The 26,380-nt window shown below is 38.5% G+C and overlaps 1 protein-coding gene across 1 annotated transcript in view; it reads right to left on the bottom strand.

The window, feature by feature from the left end:
* The window catches only part of LOC127617956 (collagen alpha-1(XIII) chain-like), a 91,237-nt gene that overhangs the window by 34,529 nt on the left and 30,328 nt on the right, over nucleotides 1–26,380 (bottom strand). Inside the window, exons 17-20 of the mRNA XM_052090144.1 lie at nucleotides 24,388–24,432; nucleotides 19,985–20,011; nucleotides 17,904–17,948; nucleotides 708–752 (exon numbers count right to left, since the gene is read on the bottom strand). Coding sequence (XP_051946104.1) covers nucleotides 708–752; nucleotides 17,904–17,948; nucleotides 19,985–20,011; nucleotides 24,388–24,432 — 162 coding nt within the window. The remainder of the gene's footprint in view (nucleotides 1–707; nucleotides 753–17,903; nucleotides 17,949–19,984; nucleotides 20,012–24,387; nucleotides 24,433–26,380) is intronic.

Genomic DNA, 26,380 nt, shown 5'->3' with positions numbered 1-26,380 from the left:
AACCAGAGCTATTTGGAAAAACATTGTTTACATCTACTGTAAACTCTCTTGGGTCTATCAGATGTCATAATTTCTATTGAAGCAATTAGACAGCACGCGTTGGTATCAATATTTAGATTGGCGTTCCAGGCACGCAAATAGCTGATCACTAGCAGTGCCGAAATGAGTCACCTACAAGCGGTTTGTTATTAATAGTAAAGAGCACATGAAAGTTATTTAATTCATGTCTGTTAGCTCAGACTAATGAGCCGGCTTCAAGGCAGTGATCTACAGACACAGCTGGGACTGCATGTGGACACTCAAGCCATCAGGATCATGGGGTGATGGGGCACTGACTGCTTTGGGCACCATCGTTCTTTTACATGCCATCTAATTCCTCAAGTCTCAGATGGCACCTTACAGTCTCTCTGAGAAGCTGAGACAGTTATACATTGCATTCCTGCATAACGAGCTATTAATCGCCTTCTGGTGTGAAAGCAATTGGACATTATTACATAATTGTAAGATATAAGATGGACTCTCATGGGAGCATTTTCAGCAGTGTAATGCTTTTGGAACAGCATGCAGTCTTGCAGAGTTCTGTGAAATAAGGAGAGGTCTTTGTAAAAATATGGAGGATAAAGGGTTTGGGATTGGGTTTGGGGAATGGTATTGGGGTTGGGAATGGGGAGGTTAAAAGAGGCTTCAGTAGAAGTGAACTACAGTACCTTCACTCCTTGTTTCCCAGGCATTCCAGGCATCCCTAGCTCACCCTGCAAAATCAATTAACTATCGATTACTCATCTTTGCAACCCTTAAAGTCAACATGAAATGCTGTTTGCAACACAGTTAACGTCCGTATTCTGATGTATTTCCAAGTGAAACAGGACATTCAACAAGAAAATAATTTAGGGTGGCAGTTGATTATTATTATTATTATTAATACTTACATTTATATAGTGCTTTTCTAGGCACTCAAAGTGCTTTACATAGTATAGGGGGAATCTCCTCAACCACCACCAGTGTGCAGCATCCACCTGGATGATGCGACGGTAGCCATAGTGCGGAGCTATTGGTGGAGAGGAGAGTAGAGTGATGTAGCCAATTCAGGGATAGAGATTATTAGGAGGCCATGATAGATAGGGGCCAATGGGGGGAATTTGGCCAGGACACCAGGGTTATACCCCTACTCTTTACAATATGTGCCCTAGGGATTTTTAATGACCACAGAGAGTCAAAACCATGGTTTAACCTATCATCCTATAGATGATGCTACTTTACAGTATAGTGTCCCCATCACTTTACTGGGGCATTAGGACCCACACAGACCGCCGGGTGAGCACCCCCTGCTGGCCTCCCTAATACCACTTCCAGCTGCAAACTTGGTTTTCCCCAGGAGGTCTCCAATCCAGGTACTGGCCAGGCTCAACCCTGCTTAGCCTTAGTGGGCAACCAGGCAACAGCTGCAGGGTGATATGGCTGCTATTTAATGCATCAGGACTGATTGGATCATGAAAAGTGGGCATTACATACCAGAATGGAGCCAGGTAGTTGGATGGGAGGGGTTGAAAAAATAAAGTCTTGGTCATTTACCTAAGCATGTAAAATTTCCGTGGACAAAGAACAGTCATCTCAATTGGAATCCGCACAATTTCATGGAATTTCCCTATGCAATTTTCGTGTGGGGTTCAAATTTGGTGAAGTTTAGTGAAGTTTTGGTTTCTCTTGGTCAAGTCGTGACCTGTGGGCTATGCTTCTGACATACAGGGGATACACTGAATATTCACCTATGCACTAAAATTCCGCTAGCAAAATACTGTCAACTCAATGGGAATCTTGCCAGATGGACTTCTAGTTGTAAAGATATGTTCATACATAAATTATGCATGGGATCCAAGTTTAGGGATCTTTGACACACAAATTTGCATCATTGACCAGTAGAAAAGTAGCTTGTTTTGGAAGTGCTTCATACACAGCTACACTGAATATTCACAATGGACGAGAAAATCATTTTAGGAATGACTTTCATTATAACTTTACAATTCCAGAGCATAAAGTGCAGCATAAGAGAGACTAATTGGCATGTTGATTTTGCAGGTTACATATAATGCCCTGTAAAATGTTGCCATGCATAATGTGACTGCACCTTAAAGGAATAGTTCACCCAAAAATGAAAATTCTCTCATTATTCACTACCCCTGATCCTATCCCAGATGTGTATGACTGTCTTTCTTCAGTAGAACACAAATTAAGGTTTTTAGAAGAAGATAGAGCTCTGTCAGGTCCTTATAACGGAAGAACACAGGTGCCAGAACTTTGACAAAAAAGTTTCATTTTTGTCAAAAAATCATACTTAGGCAGCATAAATGTAATAAACACAACTCCAGTCGATCAAGGAATGTCTTCTGAAGCAAATCAATACGTTTGTGTGAAAAATAAATTGATAATTAAAATGTTATTAAATTTTAAAATGCTTCCTGCCAGCAGCTGACGTATCACGTAGTGACAATTCGAAAGCGGAACTTATTTTCAACAGAAGAACGAATCTCATGTGAGAGTTTGGCCATTTCAAACAGCATCAAAGCCTTGGATGGAAGCACCAATTTAAGGTTAAAAATGTTTTCATTATCGACTTTTTTCTTACATAAACCTATCGATTCGCTTCGGAAGATATTCATTGAATGACTGGAGTCGCATGGATTACTTTTATGCAGCCTAAATGTGGCTTTTAGAATGTCAAAGTGCTGACACCTGTGTACTTCTATCATAAGGACCTGACAGAGCTTAATCTTCTTCTAAAAATCTTAATTTGTTCTGCTGAAAAGAGAGTCATACACATCTGGGATGGCATCAGGGTAAGTGAATAATGAGAGAATTTTCATTTTTGGGTGAACAATTTCTTTAAGAATTATTCGTGAAGTCAACCGAGAAGGAAACTCATTTAGAGCTGGAGCAAATTATTACGTTTTGATGAAAGATTAAGAATCAAACATATATTTTTGTAATAGCGTGCACAGATGAATCCAGCAAAACAAGACCAGGAACCTGTATTAAGAAAGTAAATAGAGACAATTTTGATTTCATGTTGACTTTAAAACAGTCGCACATTTATGACCCAATACTGAAAAATCCCATTCATAACCAAAGCAAAGCACCATTTAAAGCTTTTTGTTTTAGCAGCTTGTTAGAACAAGTATTTCCCTGCCAAACAAACCATTGATATGCTGGTTAACCAGTTAGACCAGAACCAAACCACTACAAACCAGCATAAACCAGCCTAGACCAGCAAGGATATTCATGCTGGTCTAAGATGGTCTTTTCAGCAGGATTAGTAAACACACAAACAAACAAACAGATTGGATAGCCAGCACACAATCATTGTATTAACTGCCTTACGAAAATAATTTTACAACATGTCATGTGAATTCCTGGAAACCTCTATAGATAACAATGCATGCCATATGGAGACTGGTGGCCAGACAGCAGGCACTATAAGTGGAGGGCAGAGGGCGAAGATGGCATGAAGACTCCAGTGAGTCTGAGCAGGGGGCAGGTGGCAGAGCTTGGCACATCTCACTCTGACAGGTGCAGTGGTCAGACTTTGGAGAGGGTTGCAGATTATCAAGACAGACAGAGAGCACATGTGTGTGGTGTGAGAGTGTAGTAATGATACAAAGCACTCTACTGTGCTTTTGGGTCTGAGACAAGACTGCTGCATACTCAGCTGCCTTCATAAACACAGTGAGACCAATCAGGGACCAGGAAGAGACATAAGAGGTTGGACAAAACCAAAAAGAGAGAGTGGGAGAATAACGTGGAGGTTTATGTTTTGACAGTTCCTGGAAGATTAAAGAGCGCGGTACCATCTAACCCTCCCCTTAAACCTTTTATGGGAAGAGGTCACTGTGAAAGATCACCTGTTCTTTTCTCAGCCCTCATATTGTGCTCAAAATGGCATCTCTTCTATTTTGTGTTTTGATTGTAGAGAATACACACTTATCACACACTAATTTTAAGCTCTAATCATGATATTTCAATAAATAACTATGTAGAACATTTGCTAACTTTATTTAAACAAAAACAACCTGCCTACATGGTAATGTATTAACATATGATGCCATTTTTGGACTTGGCACTTTACAAGAATTTTGATTGGTATGTGTGTATCCATACAAACACTGATTGTACTGTAGATTCAGGCAGGGAAAAATGCAGTGCATAGGATGTGATTGTAAAGTTGTAGTTTATCTCCAGTGTTTGGCACACACAGTTACTGTACTTCTAATTAACATGATCACACGAAAAGTCGGCATGTTGCTCCTGAATGTTCCAGTACCCTGGCATTAGCCCCACCATGCAGAGTTACTGACAAGCGACATATCCTATCAGATATTTTTGCATTGGTTTAAGCAAGTTTACCTTCCCCAGTGGTATGACCAGAAGCACTTTGAATCAGCAGTGTGGAAGAATTTGTTTCTCATCTCGCATTGAAACCAGAAAGTAATCGTGTTTGCATAATGATTGACAACCCCAATTCATAGATTCCATTTTCCTTCTAAGGTTACATCTGGAGTTTGGGTTTGTGGGTAGTTAATAAAATATGCATTACTCTTCACTGTATTACATCCTCTACAGCTAAAAACAACTCATTTTTTGGTGCCCCTCTGTGTCCATTTCACCCAGAAACAGAAACAAAGGCCAAAGACTTTCCGCTTTGGCCTTTGGTGGCAGTGCTTCAAATTTCCGTAAGCACAGACTGAGTTTAGCTAAAGAAAAGTCAACCTAGTGTTTCTGAATTTACTGTGAGATCCGTCTGCTCTAACACACTGTGGTGGATCTGCCCAGATTTTTGCACAAAGTTCTGAAAGTGTTAAATGAGAATTTATTTAAAAAATATTCTGCAAATATAATATAGTACGGGGGCGCTATCGCGCGTTGACCATGTAAGATGTGTTTTCGATCGCTCTCGCAGAAGGTAACAGATTTGTTCATGTACTGAACAGCACAATCACTTTTTTTGTGTTATATAACTTAAAACTAACTTCCTAAACCCTGGTACTATTCTCACACTGATTATAAGTGTAAATATGACTTCATCTCGGTCAAAAGGCGACGCGGGTAAAGGAGGCCGCAACAAAGCCCCGCTCTCCTCAGGCAACGCTGACGGGTCCACGGTGAATGTTGGCCCCGTGGATGATTCACACGGGACTGTCACTTGTCTTCAGTCAATGTTGGACTCTGTTAAGAATGAGATCTGTCAGAAAATGTACTCATTATCTACTGATTTACGCTCTGAGATTACTACAGTGCGATCAGACGTTAAAGGCTGGATGGAACCTTTGCAACAGATGGTCGAAGCCAACACTAGTACCATAAAAGAACTGGAGCGTTCTTCGTCTGATCATAACGGAACTTGAGAATTTGATAACGTCACTCAGTGATCGAGTAACTCATCTTAATGCTAAGTGCGAGGATTTGGAGGGGCGTTCCAGGAGAAACAATCTTCGTCTGGTGGGTCTTCCCGAGGGCTGCGAGGGCTCGCGTCCCTCTGAAAATGTGGCCCAATTTTTGCAGGAGATTTTGCAACTCCAGGATAAACCCTTGCTGGATCGTGCACACCGTACGCTCCGTGAAAAACCAAAGAAAGGAGAACCTCCACGCCCTCTTGTCATCAGAGTGCATTACTTTCATGTGCGTACTGAGATTCTTCAAAGGGCCGCGGATCTCTCCCCTCTCAATCACAACGGAAAAAGGTTGTCCATTTTCGCGGACTACACTACTGCTGTGGCTAAGAAGCGGGCTTCTTTCGGAGATGTTAAACGCATTCTCCATTCATGTCCTGGAGTCAAGTTTGGTTTGCTTTTCCCTGCGGTGCTGAGGATCACGCTACCTGATGGAGTTTCGCACAAGTTTACGGAACCATCTGCTTCACTAAACTTCGTTCGTAGAAATGTGAAGCCTGCGGATGCTTCAGGTAATGATACATAATTTACAGATGAGGGCAAAGTACTGGCCTAAGCAACATGGATGGATATTATTATGTTTATTTACGATATTGGCTGGCCCTTCATTATTGAGAACTCGTGACTACAAAGTGTACCATTAGGAGTTAACGTACATCTTAATTGAGCATCATGGTCCCTCTACTATCATCATATTGAACTATTCTATGCTGATATATGGGACTGGTTACGATTTCATTACTGCTGGTCTGTTCACTGATATTTTTATTTTTCATACCTTAAAATTCTGTTACCTTTTTCGAGGCAATACTACGCGAGTTGTGTTAGTTAACGCTAGTGTTGTCACAGAGTGTATATATATAAGGGTTAATGTTAAGGAGGGTTGTATCTGTGTCTCGTTTGGGGAGATGCTTCTTCCTTTTTCCCTTTTTTTTTTTTTGCCACCTACAGTGTTTTGCCAGATGTTTTTTTTTATTTATTTTTTTAATCTTTTATCAATATTACTTGTACACTTGATCTAATACTTTCCCTTTAAACATGTCACAGTCTAAGACAGGGTACAGAGCAGGAGGCAACAACTTAAGGTTTGTTAGTTGGAACTGCAAAGGGGTAAATGAACCAGTGAAACGTAGTAAGGTGCTCATTATTTGGGGGCACATATTGTTTATCTCCAAGAGACTCATCTCAAAAAGAAAGACCATCAGCTATTAAAAAGAAGATGGGTAGGCCAAGTTTATCATTCCACATTCCGGGGTAAAGCCAGAGGGACAGCAATCCTTATACATAAATCAGTGCCCTTTGTATGTTTAGATGTTAAAACGGATCCTAATGGCAGGTTTGTCATCGTCTCAGGGAGAATTGGTAACACGGCACTTCTTTTAGTTAACATTTACGCCCATAATTGGGATGACGACAAATTCTTTAGACGTTTATTTTCCTCATTGCCAGACACTTCTTCATATTCTATTATTTTGGGAGGGGACTTCAACTGTTGGCTTAATCCTGACCTTGATCGTTCTTCTCTCAGACGTAATTCACCCTCAAAATCTGCTCGGGTAATTCAGTCTTTTATGGAAGAATTTTCCGTTTCTGACCCATGGCGTTTCTTTAATCCATGTGGTAAAGCATTTTCTTTCTTTTCCCATGTTCATCAAACATTTCCACGCATTGATTATTTTTTAATAGATAATAGACTTATCCAATCAGTGGAATCGTGCAACTATAATGCTATTGTAATATCGGACCATGCACCAATTACCATGAATATTTACGTTGAGGGGCTCATTGGTACGCGCCCACCATGGCGATTCAACACCCGTATTCTATCAGAAAACAGTTTTGTGGAATTTGTCTCCCATCGAATAGATTTTTTCATATCCACAAATAGCAGATCTCTTTTTTGGGAAGCCCTGAAGGCATTTCTTAGGGGGGAAATCATTTCATATACTTCCCATAAGGCAAGGTTAAACAAAAAGAGGCGTTCTGAGATAACGCAGAAAATAACTAAATTAGATAATACATATGCAGTTACCCCATCTCCAGATATTTATAAGGAACGCCAATCATTACAGGCAGAGTTTAATATACTCTCAACAAGTTATGTAGAGAATTTACTGCTCAGAACTAGGTCTAGGTATTATGAAGAGGGTGACAAAGCGGGTCGACTGCTGGATCGCCAACTGCGGCAGGAATCAATTTCCCACCTTATTCCCCAGATTAAAACACCTTCAGGGACAACAACAGATCCCATATTAATTAACAATCATTTTAAAGATTATTATACTTCCCTTTATACATCTGAGCAAACTGCCAAACTCTCTGACTTTGACAATTTTTTTAGTACCCTCAGTATCCCTACAGTTGATTCTAATTTTGTTGATCAGCTGGAAGTACCCATCACTATAGACGAGCTTGCTAAAACGGCTTCCTCGATGCAAAGTGGTAAATGTCCTGGACCGGATGGATATCCAGTAGAGTTTCATAAGAAGTTTTTGAACAAATTGGCTCCTATATTATTAGACATGTACAACAAATCATTTAATTTATCAAAACTCCCTCAAACCCTTAATCAGGCCTCGATCTCCCTGATCCTAAAGGGAGGTAAAGATCCTCTGGACTGCTCTTCATATCGTCCTATTAGTTTACTTAATGTGGATTTTAAACTCTTATCAAAATTATTGGCGGTGCGTCTGGAATCTACATTGACTTCAATCATATCTTCAGACCAGACTGGCTTTATTAAGGGTAGACATTCCTTTTTTAATATAAGGCGTTTATGTAATGTTGTTTATAACTCCTCACCCCATTCTATCCCAGAAGCTGTCCTGTCATTAGATGCTGAGAAAGCATTTGACCGGGTAGAATGGGGGTATCTTTTCTATACATTAAAGAAATTTGGTTTTGGTGAGAATTTTATTTCATGGGTGAAGTTGCTGTATTCTGCTCCCCAGGCCTCAGTTAGGACTAATAATACTCGTTCAGAATACTTTAATCTTTACCGTTCCACCCGCCAAGGATGCCCTCTAAGCCCACTTCTTTTTGCTATTGCCATTGAGCCTCTTTCCGTTGCTTTAAAATCTGACCCATCAATAAAAGGAATAACAAGATTAGGTATTGAACAGAAGGTCTCATTGTACGCAGATGATCTTCTTCTTTATATCTCTGATTTTCCTCTGTCAGTACCTGCGGTTCTTAACAATTTAAAATTATTTGGTTTTATTTCTGGTTACAAGCTAAATTTAGGCAAAAGTGAGTTTTTCCCATTGAATCCAGTGGCCAAAAAATACCCTTTACAACATACTTTACCATTTAAAATTACACAGTGCAATTTTAAATATCTCGGGGTCTGTATAACCAATAGATTTCAAGATCTTTTTAAGCTTAATTTTGATAATCTACTTCCTATATCCATAGCTGGTAGAATTAATTCTGTAAAAATGAATACCCTACCAAAGTTTATGTATTTGTTTCAGTGCATTCCCATTTTTCTCCCTCAATCCTTTTTTCAGAGAATAGACAGGTCAGTCTCAGAGTTTATTTGGAATAAAAAGACTGCCAGAATTAGCAAAGCACTTCTTCAACGACCCAAATCTCTTGGGGTTATGGGCTTACCCAACTTTAGACACCATTACTGGTCAGCTAATTTCAGGGTCTTTCAGTACTGGTTAAACCAGGTCAAATCGCAGTGCTCACCCATGTGGCTTGCCATGGAAGCAATTTCATGTATTCCTACTACATTACCTGCCCTGTTATACTCCCCTATTAACAGTTCCTTTTCTCCCTATACAAAAAATGTAATTGTAAAAACTTCACTGCGAATCTGGAGACAGTTCAGGCTGTATTATGGATTACAAACATTCTCTATGTCTGCCCTTATAGCGTCAAACTTTTCTTTTCCACCATCAATGATGGACAAGACTTTCTCCCAGTGGGCAACATATGGCCTATCAATGTTTAAAGATTTATATATAGATGATGTTTTTGCATCCTTTCAACAGCTCGTGGACAAGTTTTCACTGCCCAGAATCAATTTTTTCCGATACTTGCAGGCTCGCAGTTTAATCCGTAATATGCACCCTCAATTTCCTAGTCTCCCCACTCCCACTTCCATAGATTTACTCCTTGAGCCAATATCTATTGGGAAAAGGATGATTTCTTTTTTTTATGACAAAATATGTTCTCTACATAGAAGTTCACTGGCATCTATAAAAACTCAGTGGGAGGAAGACTTATTAGAAGATATTTCAGATGAACTATGGGAGAGTATTTTATACAGGGTGCATTCCTCATCTGTGTGTGCCAAACATGGATGGATCCAATGCAAAATACTTCATCGTACTCATTGGACTAAGGTCAAACTCTCTAAAATTTATCCTGACATTGATCATATCTGTGAACATTGTCATCAGGCTCCTGCAACCTTGGCACATATGTTTTGGTTCTGTCCAACCCTACATGGATATTGGACTGATATATTTGAGACAATGTCGGAGGCAGTTGAGACAGCAATTGAACCCGTGGCTATAACAGCACTGTTTGGTACACTTTCTTTGCCTGTTCACTGTTCACGGTACAAGGTGGATTTTGTGGCATTTGTGTCCCTCCTGGCCAGACGTCGGATTTTACTGCATTGGAAATCATGTGCTCCACCTACTCACTCCATGTGGATTAGAGACGTTTTTCACTTTATTAAACTGGAAAAAATCAGATGCTCACTGAGCGGCTCTCTCAAAAACTTTTACAAAATGTGGGGTTCTCTCCTTGCATGTATGGAAACATACACTCCCTGCATACTGGAAAATAGTTAATAAGTGTACTCTCTACTAGTGTGCTTCCGCTCCTGTGATAACACTTTTATAATTGAATAATGTGGCTAAACATTTATCTTGGTTGGCAGGTTTTCTTGGGGTGGGGGGTGGTTGAGGGGCAATTTTTGCATATTTGGTACTTTATTAGGTATATTTGTACATTTTTATTTGGGGTCAACAACTGTTCCCTTTATGTTAGGTAGGTAGGTCCTGGATCCCTGCCTATGTTCTGAACCTACCCCCTTTTTTTTCTCTACATATGTTAAATTGTACAACTTTGTTATGGAATGTTTGGAATTTTGTAATATGTGGAGAAACCTATAAATAAAGTGAGGAAAAAATAAATAAATAATATAGTACAATTTTAAGGGGAAACATTTTTTGCACAGCAACGACTATGCATATATGTCAAATGTGGTAGGTATATCCAGTAATCACTGTGCACATACAGGAATTACTAAAGCACATGGTACAAAGGTGGTAAAATTCTATGGAATGTTTATATTAACATGCAGTCATTTTGCAGATGCTTTTATCCAAAGCGAATGAGGAACATAAGCAATTTGTCATTCTAAAGTCAACAATATCTGCAGTATCACACTGCCAAGTTCTCAAAGTAGCTGGAGTAGTATAGGTGCTAGTGCAGAAGAAAGTCTTTTTTATATTTTTGTTGTTGATAAATGGTAAGTGCCCTAATGTGATTGGTTAAGTGCTCATGGAATAGATGTATTTTCAGATACGCACATCATGTGGAGGTTGTAAGATTATTCCTCCAGAGGGGAACAGAGAAAGATAATGATTGTGAAATAGACTTTGTGCCTCTCTGGAATGAGACCACCAGGCACCCCTCGATTATTGACCACAGAGAGCGAGTTAGGACATAGGCCTGGAGGAGTGAATTGAAGAAAAAAGGTGCTGTTCCATTGTCTGTCCTGAAGGCCAGAGTCAAAGCCTTGAATTTGATGAGGGCAGCTACAGTTAGCCAGTGGAGTGTTATCAAGAGTGGGGTGACATTATTAGTAAAATCGTCAGCCGATTGAAGACCAGACATGCTGCTGTGTCTGAACCATCTGTAGAGGCTTAATTTTGCTAGCTAGGAGGCCGGCCAACAGGGCATTACAGTAGTCCAATCTTGAAATGATCACAGCTTGAACTAGGAGCTGCACAGCATATTCAGACAGGTAAGGTCTGATTTTCCTGATGTTGTAAAAACAAAACCTGCAAGAACCCACTCCTAGGTTGTGGGCTGTCCTTGTTGACTTTAGTTTAGAATAATAGTGAGTTTGAGGTCAACAGACAGCTGGGATCTGAATGAGTTCTATCTTGGCAAGGTTGAGTTGAAGGTGGTGTTTCTTCATCCAAGCTGAGATCTCTGAGAGGCAGGCAGATATACGAGCAGAGATGGAGGGATCATCAGGCTGGAACGACAGGTAGAACTGTGAATCATCTGCACAGAAATGGAAGGAAAAGCTGTGTGCTTTAATGATCGGTCCGAGTAATGTAGTGTAGATCGAGAAGAGTAGGGGTCCAAGCACTGATGCTTTAATGCAAACCAATGAATTGAAAGATCAGTGGACTATCTCATGTTGCTTATTTGAATATCATATATTTGAGCATATGGCATTTCAAACCATTCTGTTCGGTATGCCCTGCAAGTTTGGTAGACTTTTTAGTTACATCATCCACATTAATCCTGATAAATTTGAAAATACATCTTTTTCTCTGTTTTGGCTTTCTGTCCACACTGCCGATTGTGGACAGCTTTTTGAAAACACACTCCCCAGTGTATATATTTGAAAATGCTGTACTTGCATTTTAGTGTGGACTGGGAAATGTGAAAACGAAAAAATATTTGTTGTCATGTGACGTAGTAATGTGATCCATTTATCCCAAAACAATAAAGATGATGGCCCATGTAGAATCTGCTTTGATGTGCCTGCTATCCACTTTGATCGTGTTGTTAAAGACAATGTGTTTCTCCATCTACAACCCAAAATGCTGTATTATGCCACAAATGTTCAAGCCCCAAAATGTGCCGACACCGTGCCTTTGATGTCACATCCATTTTGATGGCCAGTTAGTGAGATATTACATTGAAGTGAATAAACTATGCTTTGCACTTGGTACTGTTAGGTGAAGGAAAATATGCCTATTTATAAGTATAACTTTTATAAGTTCAAGGTTTCTGTTAGTAAATTAATGTATAACTAAAACGTTTCCAGAAATCGGAGGCACTTTGCTTTTTATGTCACATCTAAGTGGCAGAACACAGCATGTGCAAGACTGTAGTTCCAGCATGTAGAGATGGGTGACCATTTTAATAGTGAGAGAAACTTTCATGGACCCCAGAGTGCATGTTGAAAACAGGAAGCCTCTTCAATCTTCTTCCTATCCAATCAATTCACACCATTCCAGTCGTCCCCTCTATCCATCATCATGCCACCGTCTACCCTGTCCACTTCTATTTTAGTGCTAGAGTGAATAACACTTAGTGGGGCAGAGGCTATAGACCCAGTGTGGGTGAACTGCTTTAGGCTGCAAGTGATTCAGGGGAATGCTAATCTCTTCTCTAAAAATGACGAGGACGTGGTCTTTGGAGTTTAGAGGAACTCTGGGAAGGTTAAGAGAACACTCATCAGCACTGGGGAAAGGGGCTGCGTTCACTGCTGATAAACTTGATTCCTTCAGGATGGTTCATAATAAGTCATGGGTTAGTTTGGCTCCTCTGAAATAGGACACCATGGAATGCTTGGCAGTGGAGAAAACAGTCAAAATGAATTTCCAAAATAAACTTAATAAGTTCCATTTACATGTCTACATGCATCATATGTATCTAAGTTCTTTAAGACACAAAGAACCTTGTAAGGACAGAAAAATTACTTATAAAATAGTGTGCATTTCTGACACTAGCAGCACCAAATAGAATATACATTTTAACATTGGCTCGAATGTATTGAGTTTGGGGTGGAGCTAACCTGTTAGACCAGTTTGAAAACGGTCATTATTTTTGCAATTCTGTTTGGTGACACATAGAAATTGAACACTTGGGTGAATTCACTAAATGCTTAACTCACTAGTTACGCAACTGTTTTGGGCCATAAATATTGAGTTCAGCACAGATTTCTGGGGGAGCTAATATATCGCAGACACCGAGTGCAGTGAGCACAATTCAATCTTAGTGAATTCCTCCCTTAATAGCCTGAATCTAACTATGTTTTTTAAAGGACAACATGAATGTAGACTAAATACTTGAAATAACTCAAACTAACCCAACACTGTTAATGTACTATTACTTGGCCAAAATTAATAATGCATGCCATTATTGAATTCTTGGTGTCTTTCATCATATTAGTTTTGCCAAGGCTGTACGTACATTACAACACCACATATCGTAAGATCACTGTAACATGTGGCCTTTTGTGACTTATTGCTTTAACAGCTCTCTGCTTCACTGTTTTAGCAATCCTGATCTGGAGGGAGTTTGTAATTGGTTGGTTTGTGAGTTAAAGTCAAAGAAAGAGAAAGAGAAAGAAATAGAAGAGAAGAAAGGCAGGCATCTGTTTAATCTCTGAGGTGCTGCTCTGAGCGACTCTTCATATTCACACATCTCTTTACACTACACAGTCATGTCATGCCATCCTCTCTCATTCTTTCTTCACATAAGTGTCTAAAGGCAGGGACACCATGTGTGTCTTACATGTGTGTACTTCTGTCAATGTGTGTGTGCATTTTTGTGTGAGATATTATTGTGAACCTGTGTCAAAGCTCTCCCTTTGGGGATAAACAGTCTTTAACAGCCTCACTGAATTCAGATGAAGCACATCCTGCTATTGGCTGCCGGAGTAAAAGTCTGTGAATTTAGTTTTTAATGTTTGCTTATCTTCTTTTTATCTCATAAACTTTCACTATTTTACATACAAACCACACATGTCTGTTAGCAAGGCCTATTACTGACTTTAAATGGGAAAGACAGATGTTTTTGAGGAAAGTCATGGTACAGTGAATAAATGGTTATATCAAGGCACTTTAATATTCCTTCATAAAAAAAATTGCATAGCAGATCAACAGCATATGCTGGTTTTTTGAATGCTGGTTACAACATGGGATGCTGATTCTCTTACAACCAAGATTTTTTGACTAGCTTAACCTGCAAGATTTTCTAGGTCAACCAGCTTTAACAAAAGACATACTGGGCGACAAGCCTCACCAGATACGTTTTGTTGGTGAACAACATGGCATTGCTAGTCCACCAGTTTGATCAATTTGTACTGAATTCCACCAGAATTCCACAGTAAATTGCAATCAGCACCAAACCAGCACTAACCAGCAAAAATTTGTTTTGGAATTACATGCTGGTTTAGCTGGTCTTTTTAGTAGGGATATGAGAGTACTGAACGATTACCATATTGCTGTACCACAGTACTTACATGGTACTGCAAGGTACTTCCAAAACATGATATTACCATGGTACATCTCCAAACAACTTGGTAGTTGCATGGTACATATCCCCAAAAAACACAATATTATAATGGTACAAGTCCAAAAACATTGTATTACCATGATACATGTCCAGAAATCATGGTATTACCATGGCACATATCCCAAAACATGGCATTACCATGATACATAAAAAAACATGGTACTATCATGGTACATGTACAAAAACATGGTATAACAATGTTACATGTCCAGAAAATACAAATGCTACTACAATGGTACATGTCCAAAAAACATGGTATTACCATGCTATGTGTCCAAAATATTTGGTAGTACCATGGTAAATGTCCAAAAAGCATGGTGTTATCATGCCACATGTTCCAAAAAGCTTACTTTATGGTACTTTTGATGATGGAAACAGTAAAGCTGTCTTTGTTTTGTTTTTTTTCTTCAATATGATGTGTTCAAGGGCAAAGTGCCAATTGATAAGCCATAACAACAGCCCTTCAACATTTAAATCCTTCAATACCTTATTCGAAACAAGCAATCTCCCTGTCCCAAGTCAGTAACCCACATCCTGTCCTTAAACCCCAAACTCAAGCAAAACATGTGTCTTTTTTTTAATTAGAGGTGATGATAAAGCTGTATGTATATACATTTCCAAATACTGTACAGCACAGCAACAGATGCAATTTTTTTTTTCAGTTTGTCAGTTTAACGGCTGGTACGTCTGCTGAGACTGATGTAGAAAACATTCATAAACTTAAATGCACACGTGATATGCTAAAATACAGAAACATAAGGCATTGCCATGACAATGGACCTAACAACCAAAGAGTATAGCAGCGTGTGTTTGGCAGGCAGAATGACAGGTAGCAAAAATTTATGTGCTAAGTCTATCAAGTCACATGTAACGGGGGACCCTCCACAAATAGCAGCATTAGAGGCCTCTAAATCAGAGACACAAGTGCTCAGACGAAGGAAAGAGGGACATTTCTTGTTTTTCTATTAGTAAGCAATCCCTCTGGTCTCCCAGCATGACTGCGGTACTGAATCTTCAGTTTTTTGTGCACATCCTGGTTTTAGATGTAAAGCATTTGTCCTGTCCTAAATGGAGCCCAAGCTCTGGCGATCGTCCTCCAAGGGTGCTTTCACACTGGCAGTTTAGTTCGAAACAGAGCACGGTTTGCATGAATAATTGGTAATGTGAAAGTTGTCATGCGGACCAGGGAATGCACCGCGGTACCGAACCCAAGACTACCTGTAGGAGGTGGTTTGAGTTCGGTAGCATTGGAACTGTAGCGCGATTCGTGTGAATGTGAAAGCAACTCGGACCCGGGTGCACACTCGTTCAGGAAGTTGCGCATATGTTTTAGCCGATGACGACATCATTAGTTTCGACAACACACGAGGATCCACACATTCCTGAAAGTCCCAAAAACTAATGACCCCACAATGACATACAAGTACAATCAACACTATATATACTGTCTGTCTATCTATCTATCCACCTTATAAATACTATATTTAAATACTATTATAAGGTTATAAATATAGGGTATAATAGGAGATGACAGTGGCGATAACTTCACCTTGGACATGAGCTTGAGTAAAAAAAGATGCAAATTAATTCCATGCAGTCAGCTGTCTCCTCAAAAAACGCCATTTGCGAGCAGCAGCAAGCCGCCTTCCCCTGGACATCTGATGAGTTATGTGATAAAGCGCACATATACGCAGTTGTCGTTCACTATGTTGTGCATAATGGCACCAAAAAAACAAAGTATGATGAGTCGAGATGTGTTCACCATGCATGTTTGTGATGATGTAAGATGAACGCAAATGGACCGGGGTTGGATAGAATCAAGTGAGTGTGAAACCAGGACCATTGCTGTGGAGGGCACTGGGAACAATCGCACTCGGAATCGGATCGCAGCAAACGTGTCCAGTGTGAAAGTGTCCAGTGTGCACTAGTCCATGGGTGTATGGGCTAAGAACAGTTCACCCAAAAATGTAATGCGCGAAGAAAAGGTGGATTTTCTAGAGTTTCGCATTGATTAAAATGCACATTAAGGTGATGGAAATAGTTTATTTGCAAAAAAACGACGTGTTTTGACCATTTGTGCATGTGTTATGAGTGTGCGATAGCTTGACTTGACTTGATGTGACTGGCCCAATGAAAGATAAGACCTTGGTACACAATTCTTTGAACACAGCCCTTGTCATTCGGAAGTGTTTAACCGACGGCTGCTCGTCAAAGTGGGTCACAATCCGCCAGAACCGTTTTGAGAGTGAGCTCCCCCAGGTATATGGGGATGGCAGCGTTTAGACATCACAGCCATTTCAGCCACATTATATCAGATATTACACTTATGTCTCGTGGATGCATTTAATAAAATTAGATACTTTCTCCAACCTTCAAATAAAACTCTCCCTGAATTAGGGAGGTCATTCAGCTGGTCCATCATGACGAGGCGGCTCCATCTTGATAAGGCATAGTGACATAGTGGATGGAAACGCGCAACAATTCGTATTTTCAGAAATGCACATAAAACCTGTGAAACATTTTTGTGGAATCCCAGCTATTTACTCACTCACACCCTTATTGTGAGCATCTATTGAAATTTAAGTTGTTATTCAATGGAAAAAAAAAATCTTCCCCTCCACCAGACCTCTCAAATCTCATTCGCACTCCCGAAAGTTCAAACCAGTTTCTCAATCAGGTATGAGACAAGTCAAACAATGACATCATTCACATCAAACCTAGCACAACATGACTTCACATGGTGTTCACATGTTATGTTATGTCATATGGACTGCATTCATGGTACTTTTTTGTCATTTTCAGGGCTCAACTGCATCCATCCACATTAACTAGAATTGTGAATAAAATGACAACTGCGACCAGCTGTTAAACTTTCTTCACCATAGATGTCAAGACTAGACTAATATAGTGGACTATAAGCCAAAAAGTCCATGGGCCAGAAAGTGTAGACTCGGAGGAAGACTGCAAAGGCTGAGAGTACCATTTGGGTCAGAACACTAAATTTTAGAAGTATTTTTACCAGTAGGAAGCACTATGGAGCCAAAACATTTGAGACCACTGCTGATCATGCAAAGAAATATCCAAAATATCAAACTGTTGTGCCTCATTGTTATACTGACGCTTTACACACCCAAAGTTAAATTGACAGCAAACTACACTTCTCAGGCAGACTACCTTTTCCCCCTTGTCTCCTGGTAGCCCATCCATCCCTTGATCCCCCTACACAATGCACAGATGGAGACATCTTCAGTAGAGCAACACACACATACACACACACATGAAAAAACTTTCTGCATTTTTACATTTTCAAAAAAACAAAAAACATAGTTTAGTATGTTTTTTAAGTGATTTTAATTATGGGGACACTAGACATGTCCTCATAAGCCACATTTATAGCAAAATGCCCTTGTAATTACCATTTTGTAACCTAAACACACACACACACACACACACACACACACACACTGTGGCAGGGCGGAGGGCGGGGCCGGGTTGTGATCCTACACACACGGTCCCGTATTAGGCTAATCAAGCCTCCCGAGAGGTATAAAGGTCGACTGCAGAGGATCGTGTGGGAGAGAGATCGTTAACGGACATGTCCGTCATGTGTGTGTTTGTGTATTCTGTTTTAGTTTGAAATTAAACTATTATTTATATTGTCAAGCTGGTTCTCGCCTCCTCCTTTCCATTGATCACTTTACACACACACATTACAAAGACACATGGACAATCCTGGGAGCCTGCAGGGGAACAAATCAAACAAATTTCTCATCATTTACTCATCCTCATGCCGTCCCAGATGAGTGTGACTGATTTTATCTCAGCTCTTTAGCTCTATACAATGCAAGTGAACGGTGGCCAGAAAATTGAAGCTCAAAAACCACATAAAGGCAGTATAAAAGTAATCCATATGACTCAAGTGGGTAAATCCTTACCTTCAGAGGTGATATGATAGGTGTGGTTGATAAACAAATTTAAGAATAATATTTAAGACCTTTTTTTCTTTTTTTACAACCAATTTCCTCTTTTACTTTCACTTTAACATTCTTCATTTGTTTTTGAAGATTTGCATTATTTGTGCATATCGCCAGTTTCTGGTCATGGAGGAGAAATTATATTTAAAAAAGGAATTGTATATTGATCTGTTTATTGCCAATGCCCATCATATCGCTTCTGAAGACATGGATTAAAGCACTGGAGTTGTATGAATTACTTTTATGCTGCCTTAATGTAATTTTTGTAGTTTAAAATTTTGGTATCAATTCACTTGCATTGTATGGACATTCAGAGCTTAGATATTCTTCTACAAATCTGTGTTCATCTTCAGCAAAGTCATACACATCTGGGATGGCATGATTTTTTCCCCTTGAGGTCCGCTTATAATGTTGCTTGTTGTTTTGCATCAAAACAGTCATAATTAAATTTGTTATGACCATTTTCCTCCCTCTCTCTGACCCTTGCTATTAAACTTTTGTTTTCCTTCTTTTTATTTTTTGCTGCCGTGTCTTTAAAGAAACGTCCTCTTCACATGTGAAATGAGCAACAGTGCTGTACTGCTCTTTTTCCCCGGAGGCAGGTTTGCTGTAAAGTCAAATATAGGTTTTAACTGCCCCATCCCCATTAAGCTTCTTTGAAAAGCCTGCATTGAATTATGACCCTTTTCTGTTCACAGAAATAGGAAGACAGGAACGTTCAGCAAACCTAATTTAAAAGTCACCTCTAATGCAAATAAAAAAATACCACACTTCACCTTTAAAAATGTGTGTGTGTGTGTGTGCGTGTTTTTGTGATTTACGAGGACAATTTTGTAAGTTACAAATTAGTAATTACAAGGTTATTATGCTATAAATGTGATTTATGAGGACATTTCTAGTGTCCCCATAATTCAAATCACTTAAAAATCATACTAAAGAATGTTTTATTGAAAATGTAAAAATGCAGAAGGTTTTCTGTGAGGGTTAGGTTTAGGGGTTGTGTTAGGTTTAGAGGATAGAATCTATAGTTTGTACAGTATAAAAGTCATTATGTCTATGGAAAGTCCTCATAATGATAGGTAGACCAACATGTGTGTTTGTGTGTGTGTGTGTGTGTGTGTGTGTGTGTGTGTTGTTGTGACTAACAAAGCACAAATTTATGTTTGACTTCAATAAACACCAATGCTGACATGGGAATCAAAACTTACAAATCAAAAATCTGAGATTTGCATAGACAGAACTCTTGTCACAAGAAAAGCAAGCACAAACTTTGGCTCTTACCTTCAGCCCTTGATCTCCTTTAATTCCCTACAGAGAAAATGTAAATGCATTGATCAGTGTGCCATACAATGCAAAAACAGCATCAAACAAGTCAACAAGGTTCTAGTTAACTTGCTATTCCTCACTCTGAAATAGTCTCAATTGCAACTAATTTATACCAATCAGAGCAACAGATCAACATTAAAGTCAGCAGAGAAATGCAATAGTTTGTGTGCATGACATCACTTATCTAAATAACCTGTTCAAGTTCCTTTTTGGTGGAGGAATTATATGAACACAAATATAAAAGCCGTATTGTTTGGCAGCTCTGAGTAAATAGCAAGACATCCGCGGATGGTAAGTTTTCAAAAATAAAGCCTCAGGAGAGGAAGAGAAAGTCAGCCGTTGATAAATCATACTGGTAATGCACCGGATAACATGTGTCTCCTCTGATTTTAACCTTTTAAATATAAAGCCATTGACTTGGCCCTTTGCCTGTCTCACAGATGCATGTAAAGATGTATCATTTCTGAGAAGTCATGAGCAGCCAGAGACAACAGTGCTCAGGGGAGAACACAGCATATTTAGCCTGCCTCCAAAAATCTGTTTTTGAGCACGAGGAACATGAACAACAATTAAAAATATCCACAAGGTGGTGCCATTGCAAAGATAAATGCATGGCTATGCTCGAAATGGGTTCTGCGAAGTATACACTGTATACTGCCTACTATTTATTTTATAATAAGTAAAACAGTTGTCATTATTCCACAATAATCATTTAACACGGTAGTATGCTACATTGTTGCCATATAACCTAAATGTGTTGCATGTGAGTGGCGACATCCAGTGATAATCTCAGTAAGACAGTTATTTTGCATTCTTCAAGGAATATTCCGGGTTCATTACATGTTATGCTGAATTGAAAAATTTTGTGGCATTACGTTGATTACCAAAAACTAATTTCAGAATACAGTGAGACATTTACAATGAAAGTGAATGGGTTTAAAGGAAGAAATGTGAAGCTTATAATTTTATAAAAGCACTTTATAGAGCTGTTTTTTACAGTAGATTTAGTATTTTTGGTTTTGTTGACATTACATCGTCATGCAAACAAATATGTTAAAAACTGGCTATAACTTTACACAGAAAAGGTTAGTAAGCAATTTTATCACACTAAAAATACATTAACATGCAAATTGTTTACGTCATGTGGCTATACTTTTAAAACGGTGAGTATTTTACATTTACAGATTGGCCCCACTTCCATTGTAGGTGCCTAACTGTAACCCAGATTTTTTCTTTTTTTAAAGAAAGAGAGGAACGAGTTGAAATAAATCAACATTATGCTTCAAATCCTGTCGATTGAGCTTAACTTGAATTGAACCTGGAACATTCCTTTAAATTCAATTTTGTGTAAAACTGTCTTATCTTTGGGGTTCTTATCAAATAATCAAGATGTTAAGATTTGTACGTGTAATTACTTCCAGTTCATTTAACATGCATGTTACATGTACACTGGTGGCCTATTCCATACATACTGTAAATTTGCATACATTGCACAGTTTACACACAATATACTGCAGAAATATTTAGAGTTGTATTTTAGTCTGCTATTCTGAACATAGACAGTATCTGCTTTGGTGCAAAAACATAAAGGGAATGCTTACATCCCACCTGAACTAAGATGAAACATATGCTGAATATAAACATAAACACAAAGAAACTTCAGTACAACTCTAGTATAATTCTAGGGGGAACATTCGTGTGTTGGAAAGAAACTATATGGATGATGGATCAAAGCCTACACTCACAGAGGTGGACTGGATGTGAACGGACATGCAGGTTGTTCCAGAGTTCAAATGTATAAAAGCATAACACAAACCAGAGGTTAAGAACTATTGGCCGGATTACTGCAAAACAAATTCAAATTCACATGGATAAAATCACATGTGGTTTCTGTGCCAACATGTATGACACAAAGTGTCAATAAACTTCACTTGTTGCAATCACTTGTAACTTTACACAGGCTAACTACTGTTCTCTTCTGTTCTGGCAAGAACTGTGGAACGAGGTGGAGAGAGTGCAAAGAACATAACAATGACTGACCGAAAGATATATAGATGGGAAAAAAAAAAATTCTTTGAGACAATGCACAACATTGAGTGTTATCTTCACTATATTGTTGCTTATTTTGTGTTTACAGCATTACACTAAGTCTCTTCTACTATCTTAAGACAATCTTTAATTACCTCTTGGGGCTAGTCTTTCAACTACTTCAGAGTTAAGTACATTGCTCTTGGGGAACACTGTAATGAAACAGATGCTGTTATCAGCATCTAGTACTTTGTCCAAATCCATTAATTCTCCACCTGGCATTTAAACTGGTAACCCAACCAGTAACAAGACATTGGCTCTTACCATCAATGAATACATGTTTGCATTTGTGTACTTATGTGCAAAAGAGGTTTGCATCAGAGACATACAAAAGTTGAATTCTGAGAAAAATTTGTTTCTTAGTAAGTAAGAATAAGAATTCTAATACACTCAGTAAATGTAGATCAGTATGTTTCTTGCAGACATGTCCAAGTCAAGTCTTTCAAGGCCAAGTCTAAGTCAAGTATCAAGTCTTTGGTCACAAGTTCAAGACAAGTCTTGGCAATTGTTCTTTATCTTCAGCTGATGAGTTTAATTAACCTTGTAAAAGGCTATTCAAATTTGAAATATTAAAACTGATTACTTCTAGGGATTGTCTTGTTCATTTATTCAAACTTGTCTAATATAGTACATAAGGTTTTACTTTAATCATATTTTTTATATATACAGTAAACAATCACTGGCGACCTGTCCAGGGTGTCCCCCGCCTTTCGCCCAATGTTAGCTGGGATAGGCTCCAGCCCCCTGCGACCCTGTACACAGGATAAGCGGTTGACGATGGATGGATGGATGGACAGTAAACAATCAATAATTTATTAATTTCAAATTTGCATAGTATTTCATAGCTACCTTTTCTCTGGTGAATTCAGTGAACCTACAGGCAGTGAACAACGACTGTATTGTACACTTTTAAGCTTTAACATTTAAAAAAAAGAATTAAACCATCAATGGGATATCATTGGGAAATAACATTGAGCTAACATTCATTTGTGTAGCAAGTGATATAATGGTACTGTCACTTTAAGAGTTTAACGTGCATCTCACAGACTCGCACAGCTGTTGTGGTTAATTTTATTAACGGGAGAGAAGCCTCTCTTTATTTATTTATTTATTTTTTAATAACATCTGTGCTATGTGTGATTAAAATTAATTTGTCTTTTTACTTTTATATCTGACTATAAAGAACAGAAAGTATATTAAAAGACATTATTCAATGAAAGTGGTGTGTGTGAATGTCATCTTTGATGGACACACATTATATGGAAGAAATTATATGTTTTAATTTCAAGAAGTTTTCAACAAAACAAGGCGATTTTCTGAGTATTCCAGTTCTTACATTTGTAAAATCTAAATTAAAGCTCTTTAAGCACTTAAATGACTTTGTGTGAACCCTGTAAACAATGTAGAAAAAAGTGTAGTAGGGGTAATATCAAGCAATAGAGATAATTATGATGTTTGATGGTTAATTCTTTTATAGTCACTTTATTTTCATAAAAAAAAAAAAAAATGAAAGCCTGACTCACCTTTTCTGGGTGAGTTTTCAAATGTCTATTGAAGTTCGAAGTAGTTGTGCTGGCGTATTTGTTCATCCCACATATTTTACATACAGCATTCAGTTGAATGCTATTCAAGTGTTAATGCTATTATTAATCTAAAGGTTTTTGAATCCAAATGTTATAATAAAGTTAGATGATGCCATTGTGTCGAAGTGAAGATGTCAATGAATGAATGAGTCATTCTATTGTGGCGGTTCTTTTGAATCAGCCGCACCTATTCCAGACTATCTCTTACAGTGAGAGTGAGTGGCACCGCTTCACTCCTGGACATTTGTCCTGTTCAAGGTATATGAAATTTTTTTTTAAATTTTATAAAATGCTATTGACTTGTGTTTTTCATGAGTCTCGAGTACAAGTCATGTCCCAAGTCAATTGCTTTCGAGCCCAAGTCCAGTCACAAGTCCTTTTTATTGCAATTTAAGTGTGACTCGAGTCCGAGACTCAAGTTTTCATCTCAGGTTTTTTGCACTCTCGACAAACTGCAAGCTTTTGAATGACTTCAGACAAAAGACCATGCTGGAGAAATCTTGTAAGAACATCTCCTGTCGCTTTGAATCTGATTTTATCTACAGCAATACTCAATGGATGCTGTTAATCTTAAATCAGCATCTGCTTTAGGATTATGTAATGTATTGACCTAGAAGCAAAGAATGCCATGCGGAGCAGGTTAATTATTTAAGCTGCTTAAACTGGTCAAAGATTACAGATTCTTACCTGAAGGCCTTCAGGTCCACTTGGGCCTGTCTCACCATGATCACCCTGAAAGTAAAGGACAAAATCAGTCAGGCTTTGATCAAACAGGCATTTGCTGGAATATCCTACTAAAATCCTTTCAGTTGTTTGAAGTCACAGCAGCAAAAAGCAACATTAAATCCTATTTTTATAAACTCGATCTAAACAACATCCACATATGGTTAAATGTCTTAAATTGGGACGCAATGCATATACGAAGCTGAGTCTGAACTCATTTATAATCATATATGGCATTCACTCTGTGCAGTATTAAATACAGCATGTGCATGAACGTGTAAATACTGTGATGCCTCTGACGCACATGTTTGGGACACCCTTATGAATGTCATGAATATACACGAGCAGAGAGTCCTTTCTTTCCACAATGACAGCTACTCTTATATGTCCCTTGACAAGGTGCTGACGCAAGTAATTATTATGGTGACAGATGTAGACACAGTATACCTGATACTGACTACACTGTCTGAACAAATGGATGCAATTTCATCACTTGCGAAATGACATTCAGTTCCAAAGACCAAATTTAAAAAAACAATTGGATTTATGTGCGGTGTGTACAAAGTCATTTAAAAATATGGCCATGCAAAATTAAAATGTATACGTTTTAACCAGATGATTTATACTCTCTCTAATCCTCTAACATTCTGTCTGTACTGTAAGATGACTTCCTTAAAGTGATGAGCCAAGTTTCCTTCTCTAGTCTGAAACTCTTCATCTAAGATGGTGAAACGACGATCCTCACATTCAGGACTCTGTCCAGTAGCGTAGTGCTTTTCAAATGCTCAATGAATAATGATTAATTGATCATGTTTGTGCTTAATTGCTCATCCAAAGCTCAAGAGAGTTTTCAGTCATATTTAAAGTTTCAACATAGTCTCAAATTTCCTAAGATAAAAATAAACCCAAATGAGACAAATGTTGACATACAGTAAGATTATAGGGCTACAAAAAGAATGTGGATAGCAGAACTTGATTTGATGAGAATTTGGCACTTCACTCACACAAGTATTCCCAAACCAGTAAATTTCCAAAATCTTAAAAAGATAATCCTATTCTTCCATATCAAATGCCTTTTCGGCATCAAGTGTGATGGCAGCACTCGGAGTGTGATCATTTGCCACTGACCACATGACATTGATGAAATGCCTAGTGTTATCAGAAGAGCTACAGCCCAAATAATCTCCACCTGATCAATATGTATAAGAGATGTCATAACTTTAGTTAACCGAGTTTTTACAATATTTTAATGTCTAGTTGGATCAGGGAAATTGGATGGTAACTCTTACACTCGCTTGGATCTTTGTCCTTTTTAAGAATCAGACTGATCCGGGTTTGCGTCATGGTTGGCGGAAGCTTTCTATTCTATTCTAATTAAGGCAAGGCCTTAATTACCTCACCAAGCTCCTCAAGGTTATCTAAGAATCAAGAGAATCAGTTTAGAAAGTTCTAATGGATCCACAAAGTTTCTAATATCCTAATCAGTAGACGAAGTCATGGAACTATATAGATCGAGATTAATATCAATGGCTGAGTTAAATATTTCACCACCAGCATATTTCACCGATAAAATGGTAGAAAAAGACTCTCTCTGTTTTATATATCTAGCCAGAAGTTTTCCTTTCTTATTCCACGACTCAAAGTATGACTGTCTTGCCCTGAACAGCCAAAACTCCACCTTCCACAACAAAATATTTTTATATCTGTATTTCAATTGGATCAATTCTCTGAGGCCATCAGATGACATTCAGTGCTTCAGCTGTGCCTCGGCACTTTAAATATTCATTTCCAACTCCACAAGTTCTCGTGCTTTGGATTTTTTGGTGAATGAGGCATACTGTATGATCCGGCCCAAAGAACCACCTTAAGTGTCTCCCAAGCCATCTTAGTCCGACATTTCATCTATTGAGAATGAGAAAAGAAAAACATGCGCACTATAGTGCCAACTGCTGTCCAT

Source organism: Xyrauchen texanus, chromosome 24 (genome assembly GCF_025860055.1).
Source record: "Xyrauchen texanus isolate HMW12.3.18 chromosome 24, RBS_HiC_50CHRs, whole genome shotgun sequence".
NCBI lineage: Eukaryota > Metazoa > Chordata > Actinopteri > Cypriniformes > Catostomidae > Xyrauchen > Xyrauchen texanus.
This window is presented reverse-complemented; position numbering and strand designations above follow the sequence as displayed.